The 17,880-nt window shown below is 35.4% G+C and overlaps 1 protein-coding gene across 3 annotated transcripts in view; it reads right to left on the bottom strand.

The window, feature by feature from the left end:
- The window catches only part of LOC136038501 (rho guanine nucleotide exchange factor 17-like), a 229,961-nt gene that overhangs the window by 15,542 nt on the left and 196,539 nt on the right, over positions 1-17,880 (bottom strand). For all 3 annotated transcript variants that reach the window (XM_065721586.1, XM_065721585.1, XM_065721587.1), the window contains 2 exons: positions 15,490-15,638; positions 11,365-11,539 (listed from right to left, as the gene is read on the bottom strand). In XM_065721586.1, the coding sequence (XP_065577658.1) occupies positions 11,365-11,539; positions 15,490-15,638 (324 nt within the window). The remainder of the gene's footprint in view (positions 1-11,364; positions 11,540-15,489; positions 15,639-17,880) is intronic.

The following is a 17,880-nucleotide window of genomic DNA, read 5'->3' on the forward strand; positions in this document are numbered from 1 at the left end:
CCAGGGGAAAATCATGAACCTTCATACTATAATTGGTAAATTTTTTGTTGTTCATTATTTTGACTTAAAAGTAAAGTGAACATACCACTCGATGTCTTTTTTTATGTTCTTTACAAATACAACAATCACCTCTGTCGCATATTCAAATTTAAGCACAATTTGAGCTCTTGAAACCAAAATATTTCTAGTTTTAGGGTATAAACAAAGCTTAAAACATTGGTCTCAGCATTGAACTTCCTGCAGAAGGACTATGTGGAATCAACTAGTGCTTTAGAAATCGATGTGAACAATCGGAAGTTTTAACTTCCCCTTGAAAGCGTTTACTTGGGTCCGAACGGACAAGATTCCCTCTGTACGTCAAGGTCAGATACCGCCGCCCCCCCTGATTCAATCGAAGTAGTTCTCAAAGCTGTACAGGCGTTCCATATCAAAGCAGTAGGCGTTATACAGAAAAGGTTTCATTTCGAAGACGACATTTACAAATATGCTGAAATGGTTGACCCAGTGTCAGCCCAATCCCTTCAGCCTGCCTCTCTGCTACCATTTGTTAGGAAGTTTGGACAGATCCCATGGGACGGAATCAAAACCGAGCAGGAGTGGAGGAGGCAGAGCCTCATCGATATTCAAATCGTCATAACAATGGATATCGTGACCTGCTGGTGTTTGGTATTGATGAAAAAAATGCTGCCGGAACAGAATTTGTGTCCTAACCTGAAACTGGCAGTATTATTTATTTCCACTGTTCCATTTTCAAATGTCAATGTCAAGAGGTTTTTCGGTGCTGTAAAAGTAGTAAAAACTGACCGTCAGAAGAAATTGAAAACATAAGCTTTGCGGGGGATTCTAAAAACAAAATATGGAATAAAAAGTGCTCAAGAAAGTGTGGAATGTGAAGATAATCAGTTACTTCACCCCATGAGAACGGTGAAAGCTTCAGCCACAATACAAAAAATGTTGAAGATACATCAGGGACAGATAAGGTCTGATTACGTTTTACAAGTTCCGATTGAACATCTTGTAATGTAATCTATACTACAGTATTACATTTTATTTTCTGTTTGCTTAATATTATTTGAAGTATATTTGAAGCTATTTATATTTAGCTGATGATTAAAAAGCACTTTAAACGGCATGACAAGACACTCTATTATGGTAGTGATAGCTAGACTTCAATCTAAGAAGCCAAAATATGCTACCTTTCAACGGTACGGGTAAAATGAGATAGGGAGAATCGGTTCAGGGAGTAATTAGAAAATGGGAGGTTTTTAGGGATTTTGGAACTGAAGATGGGGATTTTTAGGGATTTTTCAGCTCCTTATTAGGGATTTAAAAAATGAGAAAGTGGAAACACTGAGAGGTTTACAAAGTGTCTTTTGTTCAATAATATTACTGGTAAAACAAGAGCTAAAAGCTCATATGGCACTTGTGACGAGGCAAGAAGAGCTAAGAGCCAAGAGGTCATATGTTCTGAGCTTTACAAAAATTCTAAGAATCAATTGTTTGATTTAAAAGGAAAATCAGAGGCTTAATACCGGTCAGGATTTAAAATGACAGCTCTGAGTCATGATGTCCTTCTAAATGTCAAAATTCATTAAGATCCGATCACCCACCCACTCGTAAGTTTTAAATACCTCATTTTTCTAATTTTTCCTCTCCCTTCAGCCCCCCCCCAGATGGTCGAATCTGGGAAAACGACTTTATCAAGTTAATTTGTGCAGCTCCCTGACACGCCTACCAATTTTCATCGTCCTAGCACGTCCAGAAGCACCAAACTCGCCAAATCACTGAACCCCTCCCCCAACTCCCCCAAAGAGAGCGAATCCAATACGGTTACGTCAATCACGTATCAAGGACATTTGCTTATTCTATCCACCAAGCTTCATCCCGATTCCTCACTCCAAGCGTTTTCAGAAATTTCCCCCTTCAACTCCCCCCAACGTCACAGATCTGGTCAGGATTTGAAATAAGAGCTCTGAGACATGAATTCCTTCTAAATATCAAATTTCATGAAGATCCGGTCACCCGTAATTAAGTTAAAAATACCTCAATTTTTCTAATTTTTCCAAATTAACATCCCTCAGCTCCTCCAAAGAGGACATATCCGTTCCAATTATGTCAATCACGTATCTAGAACTTGTGCTTATTCTTCCCATCAAGTTTTATCCCGATCTCTCCACTCTAAGGGTTTTCCAAGATTTCTGTTTCCCTCCTCCAACCCCCTATGTCCCCGGATCCGATTCGAGCTGAAAATGGAGCACCTGAGACACAAGATCCTTCTATATATATCAAGCTTCATTAAGTTCCGATCAGCTATTCGTAAGATAAAAATACCCTAATTTTCACGTTTTCGAAGAATTCTGGTTTCCCCCTCCAACTCCCCCCAATGTCACAGGATCTGGTCGGAATTTGAAATTAGAGCTTTAAAGCACAATATCCTTCTAAATACCAAATTTCACAAATACCTCATTCTCCCAAATTACCCCCCCCCCCACCAACTCCACTAAGGAAAGTGGATCCAGTCCGGTTATGTCAGTCACGTATCTTAGATAGGTTTTTATTCTTCCCATCCAGTTTCATCGTGATCTCTTCTCTTTAAGTATTTTCTAAGATTTCCGGACCCCCCCCCCCCAACTGCCCCCGCCAATGACGCTGGATCCGGTTGAGATTTAAAATAAGAGATCTGAGTTACGAGTTCCTTCTAAATATGAAGTTTCATGAAGATCTGATCACTCCTTCGTAAGTTAAAAAATGCGTCCTTTTTTCTAATTTTTCAGAATTAACCCCCCCCCCCCAATAGAGCGGATGCGTTCAAATTATGTCAATTACGTATCTAAGACTTCTGCTTATTTCCCCATCAAGCTTCATCCCGATCCCTCCAATTTAAGCGTTTTCCATGACTTTAGGTCCCCCCAAACTCCCCCCAATGTCACCAGATCCGGTCGAGATTTAAAATAAGAGCTTTGAGACACGATATCCTTCTAGGTATCAAATTTCATTGAGATCCGATCACCCGTTCGTAAGTTAAAAATACCTCATTTTTTCAAATTTTTCAGAATTACCCCCCCCCCCAACTACACCAAAGAGAGGGGATCCATTCCGGTTAGGTCAATCATGTATCTAGGACTTGTGCTTATTTTTCACAGCAAGTTTGATCCCGATCCCTTCACTCTAAGTGTTTTCTAAGATTTTAGGTTTCCTTCTCCCCCCCCCAGCGTCACCAGCTCTGGTCGGGACTTAAAACAATAACTCTGAGACACCATATCCTTCCAGACATCAAACTTCATTAAGATCTGATCAACCGTTCGTAAGTTAAAAATCCTTCATTTTTTCTATTTTTTTCGAATTAACCAGCCCCCCCAACGATTTGACCCAAATGGTCAAATCGGGAAAATGACTATTTCTCATCTAATTTGGTCCAGTCCCTGATAGATCTGCCAAATTTCATCGTCCTAGCTTACCTGGAAGTGCCTAAAGTAGCAAAACCGGGACCGACAGACATACCGACAGAGTTTGTGATTGCTGTATGTCACTTGGTTAATACCAAGTGCCATTAAAAAAAAACCCACTAGTTTGTGATATTTCAAGATGGGCACATTATAGCTAAAAATGACGGTCAAGAAAAACATTCTTGGACCAAAAAGTTGACAACCCTGTTTATGACCATCTCAAAAGTTTTAGAATTTTAGATATAATCAAACAGTTCGCGGTAACGAACTGTAGTAAGGAGCGACCCGGCTCAATAGTAACCGAAACTCTAAAAAACAGAATTTTGTACCAGTAGTCAAACAGTTCGTGGTAACGAACTGTAGTAAGGAGCGACCCGGCTCAATAGTAAACGAAACTCTAAAAAACGGAATTTCGATACTAAAAGATATATAAAAAGAATCGGATTTTTATGCTGATTTTAAATATATAAGTTTCATCAAATTTAGTCTTTGTCATCAAAAGTTACGAGCCTGAGAAAATTTGCCTTATTTTGGAAAATAGGGGGTATCACCCCCTAAAAGTCAGAGGATCTTAACGAAAATTATACCATCGCATTCAGCGTATCAGAGAACCCTATAGAAAAAATTCCAAGGTCCAATCTACAAAAATGTGGAATTTCGTATTTTTTGCCAGAAGACAAATCACGGGTGCGTGTTTATTTGTTTTTTTTGTTTGTTTTTTTTTTTTTTTCCCCAGGGGTCATCGTATCGACCAAGTGGTCCAAGAGTTTAGCAAGAGGGCTCATTCTAACGGAAATGAAAAGTTCTAGTGCCCTTTTTAAGTGACCAAAAAAATTGGAGGGCACCTAGGCCCCCTCCCACGCTCATTTTTTTCCCAAAGTCAACGGATCAAAATTTTGAGATAGCCATTTTGTTCCGCATAGTCGAAAACCATAATAACTATGTCTTTGGGGATGACTTACCCCCCACAGTCCCTGGGGGAGGGGCTGCAAGTTACAAACTTTGACCAATGTTTACATACAGTAATGGTTACTGGGAAGTGTACTGATGTTATCAGGGGGATTTTTTTGGTTTGGGTGTGGGGTTCAGGGGAGGGGGCTATATGGGAGGATCTTTCCTTGGAGGAGTATTTCATGGGGGAAGAGAAATTCAATGAAAAGGGCGCAGGACTTTCTAGCATTACTATAAAAAAAAAACAATGAAAATATAAACATGAAAAAGTTTTTTCAATTGAAAGTAAGGAGAAACATTAAAACTTATAAAACGAACAGAGATTATTACACATATGAAGGGTTCTAAAAATGCTTTAGCATAAAGAGCGAGGTATTTAGGAGGAGATAAATACTTCGCTCTTTATGCTAAAAAATTTTTAAATAATTTCAACTATTTATTCTACGGCCTTTCTGATTCAGGGGTCATTCTTAAAGAATTGGGATAAAACGTAACGTAAGTTACGTAAGTTATGTAAGTTTGTTACGTAAGTTAATTCTTAAGTTACGTTTTTTTTTACTAATAAAAACGTTCGTTAAAAATTAAAAGATCTAGTTGCCTTTTTGAGTAACCGAAAAATTGGAAGGCAACTAGACCTCCTTCCCCACCCCTTATTTCTCAAAATCGTCTGATCTAAACTAAGAGAAAGCCATTTAGCCAAAAAAAGAATTAATATGCAAATTTCATTTTAGTAATTTATGTACGGAGAGCCAAAATCAGACATGCATTAATTCAAAAACTTTCAGAAATTAAATAAAAAAAAACAAGTTTTTTTAAATGAAAGTAAGGAGCGACATTAAAACTTAAAACGAACAGAAATTACTCCGTATATGAAAGGGGCTTTTCCTCCTCGACACCCCGCTCCTTGCGCTAAAGTTTGATTCTTTCTCGCAACTCTACTTTTTAAAACAATAAAAAACTTTAGCGTAAGGAGCGGGGTGTCGAGGAGGAAAAGCCCCTTTCATATACGGAGTAATTTCTGTTCGTTTTAAGTTTTAATGTCGCTCCTTACTTTCATTTAAAAAAACTTGTTTTTTTTTTATTTAATTACATCAAAAGAATCACACTTTAACGCTGATTTTAAGTAATTAAGTTTCATCCAGTTTAGTTCTACCCATCAAAAGTTACGAGCCTGAGAAAATTTGCCTTATTTTAGAAAATAGGGGGAAACACCCCTTAAAGGTCACAGAATCTTAACGAAAATCACGCCATCATATTCAGCGTATCAGAGAACCCTACTGTTAAAGTTTCAAACTTCTATCATCGAAAATGTGTGTTTATTTGTTTTTTGTTTTTTTTTTTCCCAGGGGTGATCGTATCGATCAAGCGGTCACAGAATGTTGCAAGAGGGCTCATTCTAACGGAAATTGAAAGTTCTAGTGGCATTTTTAAGTGACCAAAGGAACTGGAGGGCACCTAGGCCCCCCTCCAGCGCACATTGTTTCCCCAAAGTCACCGGATCAAAATTTTGATATAGCCATTCTGTTCAACTTAGTCGAAAACGTAATAACTATGTCTTTGAGGACGACTTGATCCCCACAGTCCCCGAGAGAGGGGCTGCAAGTTACAAACTTTTACCATTATTCACGTATAGTAATGGTCATTACGAAGTGTACAGACGTTTTCAGGTGGACTTTTTCGCATCGGGGTGGGAGAGAGTTACATGAAAGATTCTTACAATGGAGGAATTAATCATGAGGGAAGAGAATTTCCATGAAAGGGTGCAGGATTTTCTAGCTTTATTTAAAAAAAATTAGAAACTATATTATTATTTTTTTCCTCCTGGAAGTAATGAGTAGCATTAATACTTAAAACGAACATAAAATATTACATTTATAAGGGGGCTCGTCTTCTCCAAAATACTTTGCTTTTTACGCTAAAGTATTTTTAGTAATTTCAAGTATTTATTCTACAGCCTTTGTGATTCAGGGGTCATTCTCTGAGATATGGGATAAAATCTAAGCTTTAGTGCAAAGAGCAGGGTATTGACACGGGGGCAAACTCCTTCACATACGTAATAAAAATGCACAAATATAGAAGTTCGTTACGTAAGTCAATTCGTAAGGTATGTATGTTTATTACTAACCAAAACGTTAGTACAAAAAAAAAAATATAGTTGTATTTTTAAGTAGCCAAAAATTGGAGGGCAACTAGACCCCCTCCCCCACCTCTTTTTATCAAAATCATCCGATCAAAACTATGTGAAAGCCATTTAGCAAAACAAATTAAAATGCAAATTTCGTTTTAATTATTCATGTGCGTTAAGCCAAAATCAAAACATGGATTAATTCAAAAACGTTCAGAAGTTTTTTTTTATTGTTTTAAAAAGTGCAGTTGTGACATAGTCAAACTTTAGCGTAAAGAGCGAGTCGTTGCGGAGGGACAGTCCCTTTCATATAGGGAGTAATTTCTGTTCGTTTTAAGTTTTAATGTCGCTTCTTACTTGCAGTTAAAAAACTAGTTTTTTTATTTAATCTTTAGTTGAAGCGAAGATAGGTACCAATATTTAAAAACTATATTTTGTTTACAATTTCACTTAAAGGTAATTTAATATCCATTTGCCGACGTTGAATCATCTTCACGGGGCCTCAGCTTCCTTTGCATTGAAGATCCACATAATTAATTATTTTTAGTAAACTAATTATCTAATTAATAATTAATCAATAAAAATTGTTCAATAAATATTAAGAATAATCCAATTAACTAGAATCTTGCCGTAATACTGCCATTATTAGTAAAAACGGTGCTACGGATATTACGGAGTTATTCGAAAGATTAAATACTGCTTTAGCTGACAATGCTGTTTATTCTCTGGGTTGTTTCTACCCGTTAATTAGATTGTTTAGCCGTTAGTGATTGTGTATTGTATTTGTGTATATAACGAAAGTAAAACAGTTCAAAATAGGGATGAAATCTTTTAATTGACAGTGAACAGATGTAAAATTATTTAACTAGATATTTCGAACACATATACAGTGTTCAGTGTTAAGCAGTAAAACTGCTGAACGCTGTATATGTGTTCGAAATATCCAGTTAAAAATTTTAATACAGTAATCGATCAGCAGTCCGACCATCGTCGGAGGATCCTCTACAGGAGTACAACTGTGGCAGAGAGTAAGATCCAGATCTATGGACAAAGGCCTCTTCAAAGGGCTGCCTCGACCCCTTTGGGGTATCTGCAAGACTGGGAACCCAGTGGTAAACTCTATTTCCACTTGAGGAGTGGTACCCATCGATAAAATTATAGCCAAGAAAATGACAAAGCATTTGTACGGCATTCTGATTAATGGATAATACCTATGGGCTTGGCCGGTTTTGACGGCTGTTTTCGGACTGAAAAACTTCTTCCTAGTTAATTTATCTACTATGGGTTGCCTCCCCGTAGCAACATAATATTTGCTTGCATGAATATATAATGAGTATGAGGTAATGGTCTTGAGACTATCTGTGCAGGATTTCGACTCTTCTTGATAGAAGAGCATCGTCAAGTGCTGAAAATCTTGCTGTGACTAAGATGGGCCAAGAAGTGCATAAAGCCTCTATTCACGCTAGAGGTTCCCCATCTTGCACTGGTATACGGGATCATTGCTTTTCCTGAGGCTGATAAAAATTTCAGTGATTTAAAGAACATGAAAAATGGAACTTGGAATATAACGATGTTAAAAATGACTATCATACCGACATTTTGACTGACAAATTCAGACGATTCGAACTGGACTTATTAGGGAGTTTCAACAGCTCATATCCCAGGGGTAGCTAGCATGAAATTAGGTGATATAGAATTTGTTTACTCTGGCAGGAAGGATGGAGCACATAGACAGGGAGTAAGGCTGATGATAAATAAGGAAGCTGCCAAGTCTTGTTTAGACTGAGAAGGTATTAATATTAGAATACTAATTGCTCATTTATCACTAAACAGTTTAGGGTATCATTTATCGTAGTATAAAAAAAAGGTAAAGGATACGGCATAAGACTTTACAGTCCGTACCGGCGGTGCTGATCTCTGTTTCTTGGCCCTTCAGCCAGGAAGTGCAATGGGGAGTTGGGGGCCAGCCATCCTGTGCTTTCGCACACCCTTCCTGTTTACCTTCCCCAGATTTCTCCAGGTACCCATTTAGAGCTGGGTCGACTCTGGCTAAGCTTACAGAGTCACGCCACTGACCCCGTCCCAAACTGAAGAATTGGGTACACTGGGATTTGAACCCGCGTCCTCTCAGACAAGGGATCCTGAATCAAGCGCACAAACCCTCTCGGCCAGTAGTATATGCCAGTATATCGTAGTATATGCCCCGGTTGAATCAATTGACGGAGATACTAGTGACTCAGATGAATTTTACTTATAGTCACAGAAGTAAAAAGATAGGGTCCCAGGTAGAAATATGTGTTTTTACTTGGAGATTTTAACGCCCAGGTTGGTAGAAATAGGGATAGAAGGTATCCCAGCCAAGGCAAATTTGGTGTAAGAAAACAAAACAGTAATTACTACAGACGTTTGCCATTTTGTAGGCATAACAATAGTTATAACCAATAAGTTGTTGGGTCATAAAATGGCCCATAAGTTGACATAGTATTCGCGTGATGGTATGACAGCGAACCTTATCAATTATATTATAGTAAACCAAAGAGTGGTAGGATCAATACAAGATACTAGGGTATATAGGAGTACTGTCATCGATGTTAAAAGTAAAGATTAACATCTAGTAGTGTCTATGGTTAATGTAAAGCTGAAATTTTGGAAGGGTAGCTACCTCCCAAGAAATTATGATGCTGGTAGACTTCAGGATGAGAATTTGAGATGAACTTTCCAGGAACAGTTGAATGCTAAACTTGAGAGCTTACAAATTGACAGTGTGGAAGATAAATGGAATACTTTTAGAAAAACAGTTTGTAAAGTTGGTGATGGTGTCTTAGAGAAGAAAGTTAAGACTGCAGCTAGGAATATTAGCGAAAATGCTTTGTGTTTGATAAAGAGGAGAATGGGTTTGTACAAGAATTATCTGAGTGATAGATCATGTGAAAACAAAAGGAATGTAAGGAAAGTGGAGAAAGTATTAAAATATGAACTAAGGAGGTGTGAAGCGGAGAACATGGGTAAAATTGCCGAGAATCTGGAAGATGTAACTAGATGGCATAATAGTAAAATATTGTACTGGCTTGTTAAATCGAGAGGGAGTGGTCAATCCACACTTGTCCCAGTTAAAGATAGGAATAGGGCAATAATTAGTGATAAGGAAAGAGTTAAAGAGAGATGGGCGGAACATTTTGAGAATGTGCTAAGCCGAGATACAGTTGCGGGAAAAGATATAGAGGAAAATGAAAAGTTTGTGATACCGTGGATGTGAAGGAGGACTTGTTTTGAGAGGAAGAATTAGTGACAGTACTAACAGGATTAAAAAACAATGAGGCTCCAGGTACTGATAGTTTGGTAAATCGGTTTCTTGAAGATGGTGGCTCTTAGGTTAGAAATAAGGTACTGAAGATTATGAATATGACTTTTGAAAAAGGGAAAGTACCAAATTATTTTTAAGAAAACCTCGATTAAACCACTGTATAAGAAAGGTGATATGAGTGAGTGTCGTAATTATCGAGGCATTAGTCTGGTCTCTGTAGGTAGAAAATTACTTATTAATATGATACTTTTAGACTGAGAAATGCTGTAAACAAAGTTTTAAGAGAAGAACGGTGCGGTTTTAGAAAAGGTTGAGGATGTGTCGAGTAAATTTTTACTATTAGGTTAATAACTAAGAAATCAAACTTAGTGATCAAACACCTTTGGTCCTCACTCTTATAGATTATGAGCGAGCGGTCGATTTTGTTGATAGGAAAAGTTTAGCGAGAGCTTTAGCAAAGCTCTTATCCTTATATGGTATACCGGATAAAAACATTAAAGTGATTAGTGCTATGTACGAGAATAATACTGCTGCGGTTAAGGTAGGAAGTGAGGTTAGCAGCTGGTTTTGTATCAAATCATGAGTTAATCAGGGTTGTGTTTTATGCCCCTTTGTATGGATCATTTTAATGGACATTGTGATAAGGTTCACAGGAAAGGCAATGGGAAACCACGGAATCAAATGGGGAGGAGAAACTCTCCTGGACTTAGATTATACTGATGATTTAAGCATCCTAGATGAAAATAAGAGCAAAATGAATGAAATTTTGGAGATTTTGCCAGTTCAGGGTGCTAAAAAGTCCCTAAGGCTAGGAAAAAGCTAAGATGAAAATGTGACGTTTGGTAACGAAAAGATTGATCAGGTGGGCAGCCTCACTTACCTTGGTAGTATTATTAGTAAAGATGGTGGGAACAATGAAGATGTTAAAAGTAGAATAGCCAAGGTTTGAAAGAATAGGTAGATAAGTCAGCAAACCAAGATTAGAATATTGGAAGGTACAGTGATGACAGTGGTCAAATATGGCTCTGAAGCATAGGTGCTCCAAAAAGTGGATGAAGGTTTACTAGATGTTTTCCAGAGAAATTGTCTACGGATAGTTTTTGGGTATGCAGTTGACTGACCTTATATCAAACAGTAGGCTGTAAAAAATGTGGTTCAATCCCACTTTCAAGGGCTATAATGAAAGAAAGGTATATGTGGATAGGGCACAGTCTGCGGAAGAAGGATGACAGATTGCCGAAGATTGTCCTTTTTGGTCGACCGTCTAGGGCTAAATGGAAAGCAGGTCGCACTCGACTGGGGTGGGAGTATGCCATAAAGAAAGATTTAAAGGAAATAGAAACTTCCTAGAAGGGTATAAAGCGGGAGGCTTTGAATAGATTTTCAAAGTTGCAGTGTTGTCTGTGATAGGAACTCTTTTCAAAGTTGCAGAGTTGTCTGTGATAGGAGCTCAATAAATTTGAATTTAGATTGGCACTCTCGCTTTTTGTTATACGACCTTTTATTCTACCCTATACGATTTTTTTTTTTGTACTTACCAAGTAATATTTTATTCACAACAGGAGTAATATTAATTTCCAATAAACTAGAAAACGTTTTTGAGTCAAATAGCCTCACAACTGGAGGTCCATTAAGAGCAACCCAAACTCCAGCACTGCTGACCGAGAATGTTGAGACAAGACGTTGTCCATCGCCTGATAGGGGTATTCGATCCTAAAAGAAAATAAAAATCATCAGAAGGGTAAAAATTACAAAGTTACTAGCAAACATTAAATAGACCTCAAAATTTATGATTGTATCTTTTATTTTTAGTGATTATAACTTGTATTATGTTTCTGATTCCAATTGTTATGATTTTTATATTATTTGACTTGGAAAGCAAACTCAGATATTTTTTAAAAACTTCTAATGCGTTTGTCAATATAGCATTGTCTTGTAAGTATTATCTTATCTCACCCCCTTCTTTCCTTTTTTTACCATTGTACTAATTTGTGATTTTTTTTTCCATTTTTATGTTTGATCGATTTCTTTTTTGGTTAATTTTTGACATTTATTCTGCTGTCTCGTTTGTTTCTGTTTGCTTTCTTTTACTATGACATAGGAAGCAAATTCGGCTCTAGTACAATCTTTTCTTGTTAAATCGTGCTTGTAAATTTATTTAAAAATTCCTAGACTGTTTCCTTCTTTAAGTTAAGTCCTTCCTCTTCTGAGGGATAAATATGTCTTTATAGCCCCGTTGCAGCAATTCTGCTGCAGCGGTGGCAGCACACCGGCTTGCAGCACCCCGTTGCAGTACAGTGGCTTGAGTATCTGCTTGGCGATACGCTCGGGGTTTGATTCCAGCTGGTGCTGGAATCATATATTAATCTTCAAATATTTAATGAATCGTTTTTTTATTGGCTTATTCTGTAATTTTCCATATTTTTTGTATTATCTTTTTCTTAATGATGTCTCTCAATGATGTCAAGTCTTGTTATTTAGTTTTGTTGTCATTCTGTTTTGCTATTTTTTTTCTTTGGTTTTGTTAGGACATTGTATTACAACCCCCTTGTTCAAAAGAGGCTTATGGCTTTTTATACCTTGCATGAGTAAAAACGAAAATTATCATGTCTTTTGTAGTAGATTATTAAGAAAGGAAAAAGGAATATTCATTCTAGTTAGTTTCCCTCTGTCTTTCGAAAAAAATTCCCTACTGTATTTCTTGTTTTTGGTGTTGACACATTTTTGGATGCTCAGAGGATCCATTCATTGACCAAAAAGTTGGCAACCCTGATCTTGGTTAGGCAACGAGCTTAACACCTGTTCCTGTAAGAAAGATCCAGCAGCTGGACAGTCGATTGGACACCCTATTTGCCAGCAATAGATCTAGAGAATCTAAAGAATCTAGATTCTAGAGATCTAGAGAATCTTTTTTAAATCCTGACTTTATCAGTATTTTGAATGTCCGCCATTGGAGCTTATTTAGACCATTCTGGCCTTCTATTTATCATAAGAATGAATTGAAAATAATTAAAAATGTGTAAAACTAATAATTTATTTAAGCTAGCTTTTATTCTTGTATTTTTTTCCCGTTGGTAAATGTTTCCAGAAATGAAGCTAAAATATTTGGACTTTTTTAAAATCCTGACTTTATCAGTATTTTGAAGGTCGGCAATTGGAACTTTATCAAGTTATATAGGTTCACTGGTAGTTTTAAAAGTAAAAACCATGGTCATAGATGATATCATAGACCATTCTGGCTTTCTATTTATCATTAGAATAAATTGAAAATAATTAAAAATTTGTAAAACTGCTAATTTATTTAATCTATTTTTCCTTATTGTATTTTTTTCCGTTGGTAAAGGTTTCCAGAAAAGAAGCTAAAATATTTGGACTTTTTTAAAATCCTGACCTTATCAGTATTTTGAGGGTCGGCAATTGGCACTTTATCAGGTTAAATAGATTCACTGGTAGTTTTAAAAGTGAAAACCATGGTCATAGATGATATCATAGACCATTCTGGCTTTCTATTTATCATTAGAATAAGTTGAAAATAATTAAAAATTTGCAAAACTGCTAATTTATTTAATCTATTTTTCCTTATTGTATTTTTTTTTCCGTTGGTAAAGGTTTCCAGAAATGAAGCTAAAATATTTGGACTTTTTTAAAATCCTGACCTTATCAGTATTTTGAGGGTCGGCAATTGGCACTTTATCAGGTTAAATAGATTCACTGGTAGTTTTAAAAGTGAAAACCATGGTCATAGATGATATCATAGACCATTCTGGCTTTCTATTTATCATTAGAATAAGTTGAAAATAATTAAAAATTTGTAAAACTGCTAATTTATTTAATCTATTTTTCCTTATTGTATTTTTTTTTCCGTTGGTAAAGGTTTCCAGAAATGAAGCTAAAATATTTGGACTTTTTTAAAATCCTGACCTTATCAGTATTTTGAGGGTCGGCAATTGGCACTTTATCAGGTTAAATAGATTCACCGGTAGTTTTAAAAGTGAAAACCATGGTCATAGATGATATCATAGACCATTCTGGCTTTCTGTTTATCAATAGAATGAATTGTAAATAACTAAAAATATATAAAACTGCTAATTTATTTTTTTTTTTCTTATTGTATTTGTTTCCCGTTGGTAAAGGCTTCCAGATATGAAGGCAAAATATTTGGACTTTTATAACTGATTGTAAAGCAATTTTTTTTCAAAGCGGAATATTTCGTTAAAAGTTTTACCTGCTTGTTCAATATTTTCATTTCATTTTAACTATTACCATAATTATATCAAGGTTGCGCACGAGTTGACCATTAGTATTCCAAGAAGCAGAGGGGATCTGAATCAAAATCTGCCCTGTTGTTAAGATTATTATTAATATTATTACTTTGATTTATTAAATGAGTATGATTACTCTAAATTATATTACTCTAATATTATTACTATTACTAATATAAGCAAGTTGCTTGATTATTAAGAAATAATAATCGCATTCATCGTAGAATAATGACAACTATACTTGGGTTGCCAAACTTAAGCTCTACATAAATAATTTCTAAGACCACACTACTTTTTTTTCTTTTAATGTATAGCTTTTTTCATATGTTATGTCTTTTTTGCCTTCCAGTTATTTAGTCTACTTTTTCTTTTTTTTCGTTCATCAAAGCTTCATCAAAAACAATATAATATATTTTTCCACCGTCTTAACTAAATGTTTTCCCCGTAACCTATATATGTCCATTTCGTTTTATATAGGAACACGATTCACTTGCATTTAACTTTATACCTAAAATGAATAGAGAAAATTCATCTTTTGGGCTTTCAACTTAAATCCAGATAAGCGTAGTCTATAAGCATGCATTTTTGTTCACAGATTCTCTAAAAAACACAAATAATAGAACACACAATTCATATTTTGTATTATGTATGACGTGAAAAGCATTAGAGGATAAATATGCATTTTGTTTCAAGATCAAAATGTGCCCCAAAGCGCAAAAACAATACAAATTATTAATTTGGAAACCAGGCTATACAATGGATAAATCCATTTTATGTTCACCAAGCACAATATGTGCTTCAAGATAAAACACAAATAATAAGAAAACAGGATACACATTTTGATATTTGATTCGTAAACCATTAAGCTCAGCATAAGTATTTAAATCTTTGATTTTGTTTCATAAAGATTTCTCATTTAGTGTTCGATTTGTATTTTCCAAGTAAAATTGTGTTCGCAAAACATAAGAGCACAAAACCCAAAATTTGTAGGCCTATTTGTGTTTTAAATTTGGATCGTCTAGTTATGCAACGATACCGTCGATAACCAATTCCTTACAGTTCATATAAAATATATTTTTACTCAAAAATACACATTCATCACAAACCACGGCATCATTGATAAAGTCAATAAACAGCTTCTTACTATTCACCAAAAATATATATTCACCAAAAAACACACAAATATACATTTTCTATTTTGAATTGGGACTAGCAAGCTAGGCAACGATAAAGTCTATAATTAATCCCTTGCAATTCATAAAAAAATATCCACACATAAATATATATTCACCATATTAAAACAAAATATAACTTGTGTGTATGTAATCATAAAACTGGCAATAAGTTTCTAAGAACTTACTAAAATATATTTGATAAGCACGAAAAGTAAAAAATATCTACCTCCATCACTATATTTTCACCAGACAAGATGACAATGCTGGAACCAACTGAAACCCAAATATTTGCCCCAGCAAGAGCCAGTCTTGCTGGAGGAGTACAAGACGTTCCTATTGGATATACCTTTGGCTCGTTGAGGCTCCAAGCCCCACCTAAAAACAAGGAACATGAATAGCTAGGGATGAAATTAAGAAAAAAAAGGAATTCAAATATCACAACGAAAACAATAATAAAGCAAACGGACAAAAACATGGCAAAGCAAAAAGCACCGGTACAACGTTACAAACAGCTTATAGTGTTTATCAGTCAGTTTCTCGGTAATATTTCACAAATAAACTTTGTTGCTGCTTTTTTTAATTAAATACATTTTAATTAATACATTCAATTTAATTAATTAAATTAATTAATTGATTTAATTAAATACATTCAATTAATACAAAAAGGAGGATAAAACAGAAATTTAAAGTAATTGAAACAGGAAGATTTAATCATAAATATTGGGTAAAGGCCAGAAAGGTAAAGAATGGAATAATCAGGATAAGTGGAATAAAGTTTGTCGAGAACAACACGGTTTTATTTATATATTTACATATCTATATATTTTTAGATTTCCCCAATCAACTACAATTTTACAGTAATCTAACTTAGCTTTCACGTTAGCCTCACGGACATCACTCTACCGAAGTATCTTGAGAATTGCCGTAAGCGGAACAATGTTGACAGAACCGAAACACTCTATAGTCTAATCGATGTTGCAGTCTCATACTTGAAAGATTTTTTTCTATATTTGAAAAAAACAGAACATAATTAAATTTTAATAGTATTCGAACATGGTCATTTAATACTAAAAATAAGTTGCTTAGCGTTAAAAAAATTAATATAGAATAGAGATAAGCCTTGATGATAAAGATACTGATAAAAAAGTGACTCTTACACCAAAGTCCCCCAAAAATTAAAAAATAGCATGGGATTTGGCACATTTGGCACAATTGGCAAAGATTGGCACATTATTGTCATATCGTGCCAAAATCTATATAAATTCTCAATCAGCGATAACCAAAGGAGTCGAGGTGGGTGGTTTCTCAATCTTGCATAGGGCGGGGAAGTATCTGGCGGATGAAACCTATTTGGCTGACTGTAGCTTTTACTTATGAGAAGAGCCCAGTAGTTTATCACTCTTAGTAATAACATTCAGAAAAAGGACATGCTAAACCTTTTGCAAAAGGGTATTACTTGCTAAGAGAAATCATGAATATTTAGATGTTCCCTCCAAATTACGTCTTATATTGAAGAACATCTTATGAGCTATGCAAAGTTTAGACCTAAGGTCGCAGACTTAAAATCAAGAAGGAGAACTAGGGGAAGGGATAACTAAAGCGACCATTTGGGAATAAAGACACCGTCAGGGGAATCTCATGCAATATAAAGGATACTTTTGACCTAAAATTCTATTTAGGGATACCCACTTTGGGGCTTCTTTCGTAATAAATCAGCAAAATGTTTTTAATAACATATTATAAGTGAGGCTTGCCAAATGAATGCAGGTGTGCTACCAAAGGAGTTTCCATAGTTCGTTCAGCATATGGTGCTCCTATGGTGCACCATATTAGAACTCCTATGTTGCTAGCTTCTATTATCTCAGCATGGTATACAAGTTAATTGAATATAACTCCCAATATTTTGAACTACATTCGTTTAAAAAGTTAGTTTGATTAATAAAGAAGTACTATTTAATTAAAGGTTAGAAAGAGAGATATTACAACTGTCAAATAATATTATGAAAAAGGGTGTAATAGGCCTCAAGACCGTATCCAGGGGGATAACATGAATTGACCCTCTCCCTCCAAAAAAAAATGTCGAACTCCTAAAAACACATCAGAAATACATATGAAAAAATCTGGTGTGTTAAAAAAAGTCACAGCACTGCCTGAAAAAAATGTCTACGAACAAAAACCCAGACACACCCTTGCCAGATTTTTGAAAAACTTTATGGTATACCGTGAATATAGTTGTGACACAAAACAGATATACATATCCGAGGCATCTATTAGGTTTGTCTCGATTTAGTTGAATTTAATACAGAACTAGCCGATTTCAGATTTGTTTGATATAATTTGCTGCACTAAAAACAAAAGTGATTCCCTTGGAGCTTCGTCACATCCTTAAAAACAAGCTAGTTTTTGAAAAACTACTGCAGCTTAACCTAAGTAAACACAGTTGGAAAGTTGGAAATTACTAGCCTATATTTTACATTACAATAATAAGAATGTATTATGACGAATCACCCAAAGGGTTGTATGATCCAAATCACCCAAAGGGCTGTTGTAGCCATTAGTACTAGATCATAGTTTTTTTAAAACTTATATTCACGGTCAGGTACATAAAGGTACCTGA

Source organism: Artemia franciscana, chromosome 18 (genome assembly GCF_032884065.1).
Source record: "Artemia franciscana chromosome 18, ASM3288406v1, whole genome shotgun sequence".
In the NCBI taxonomy this organism is placed as follows: domain Eukaryota; kingdom Metazoa; phylum Arthropoda; class Branchiopoda; order Anostraca; family Artemiidae; genus Artemia; species Artemia franciscana.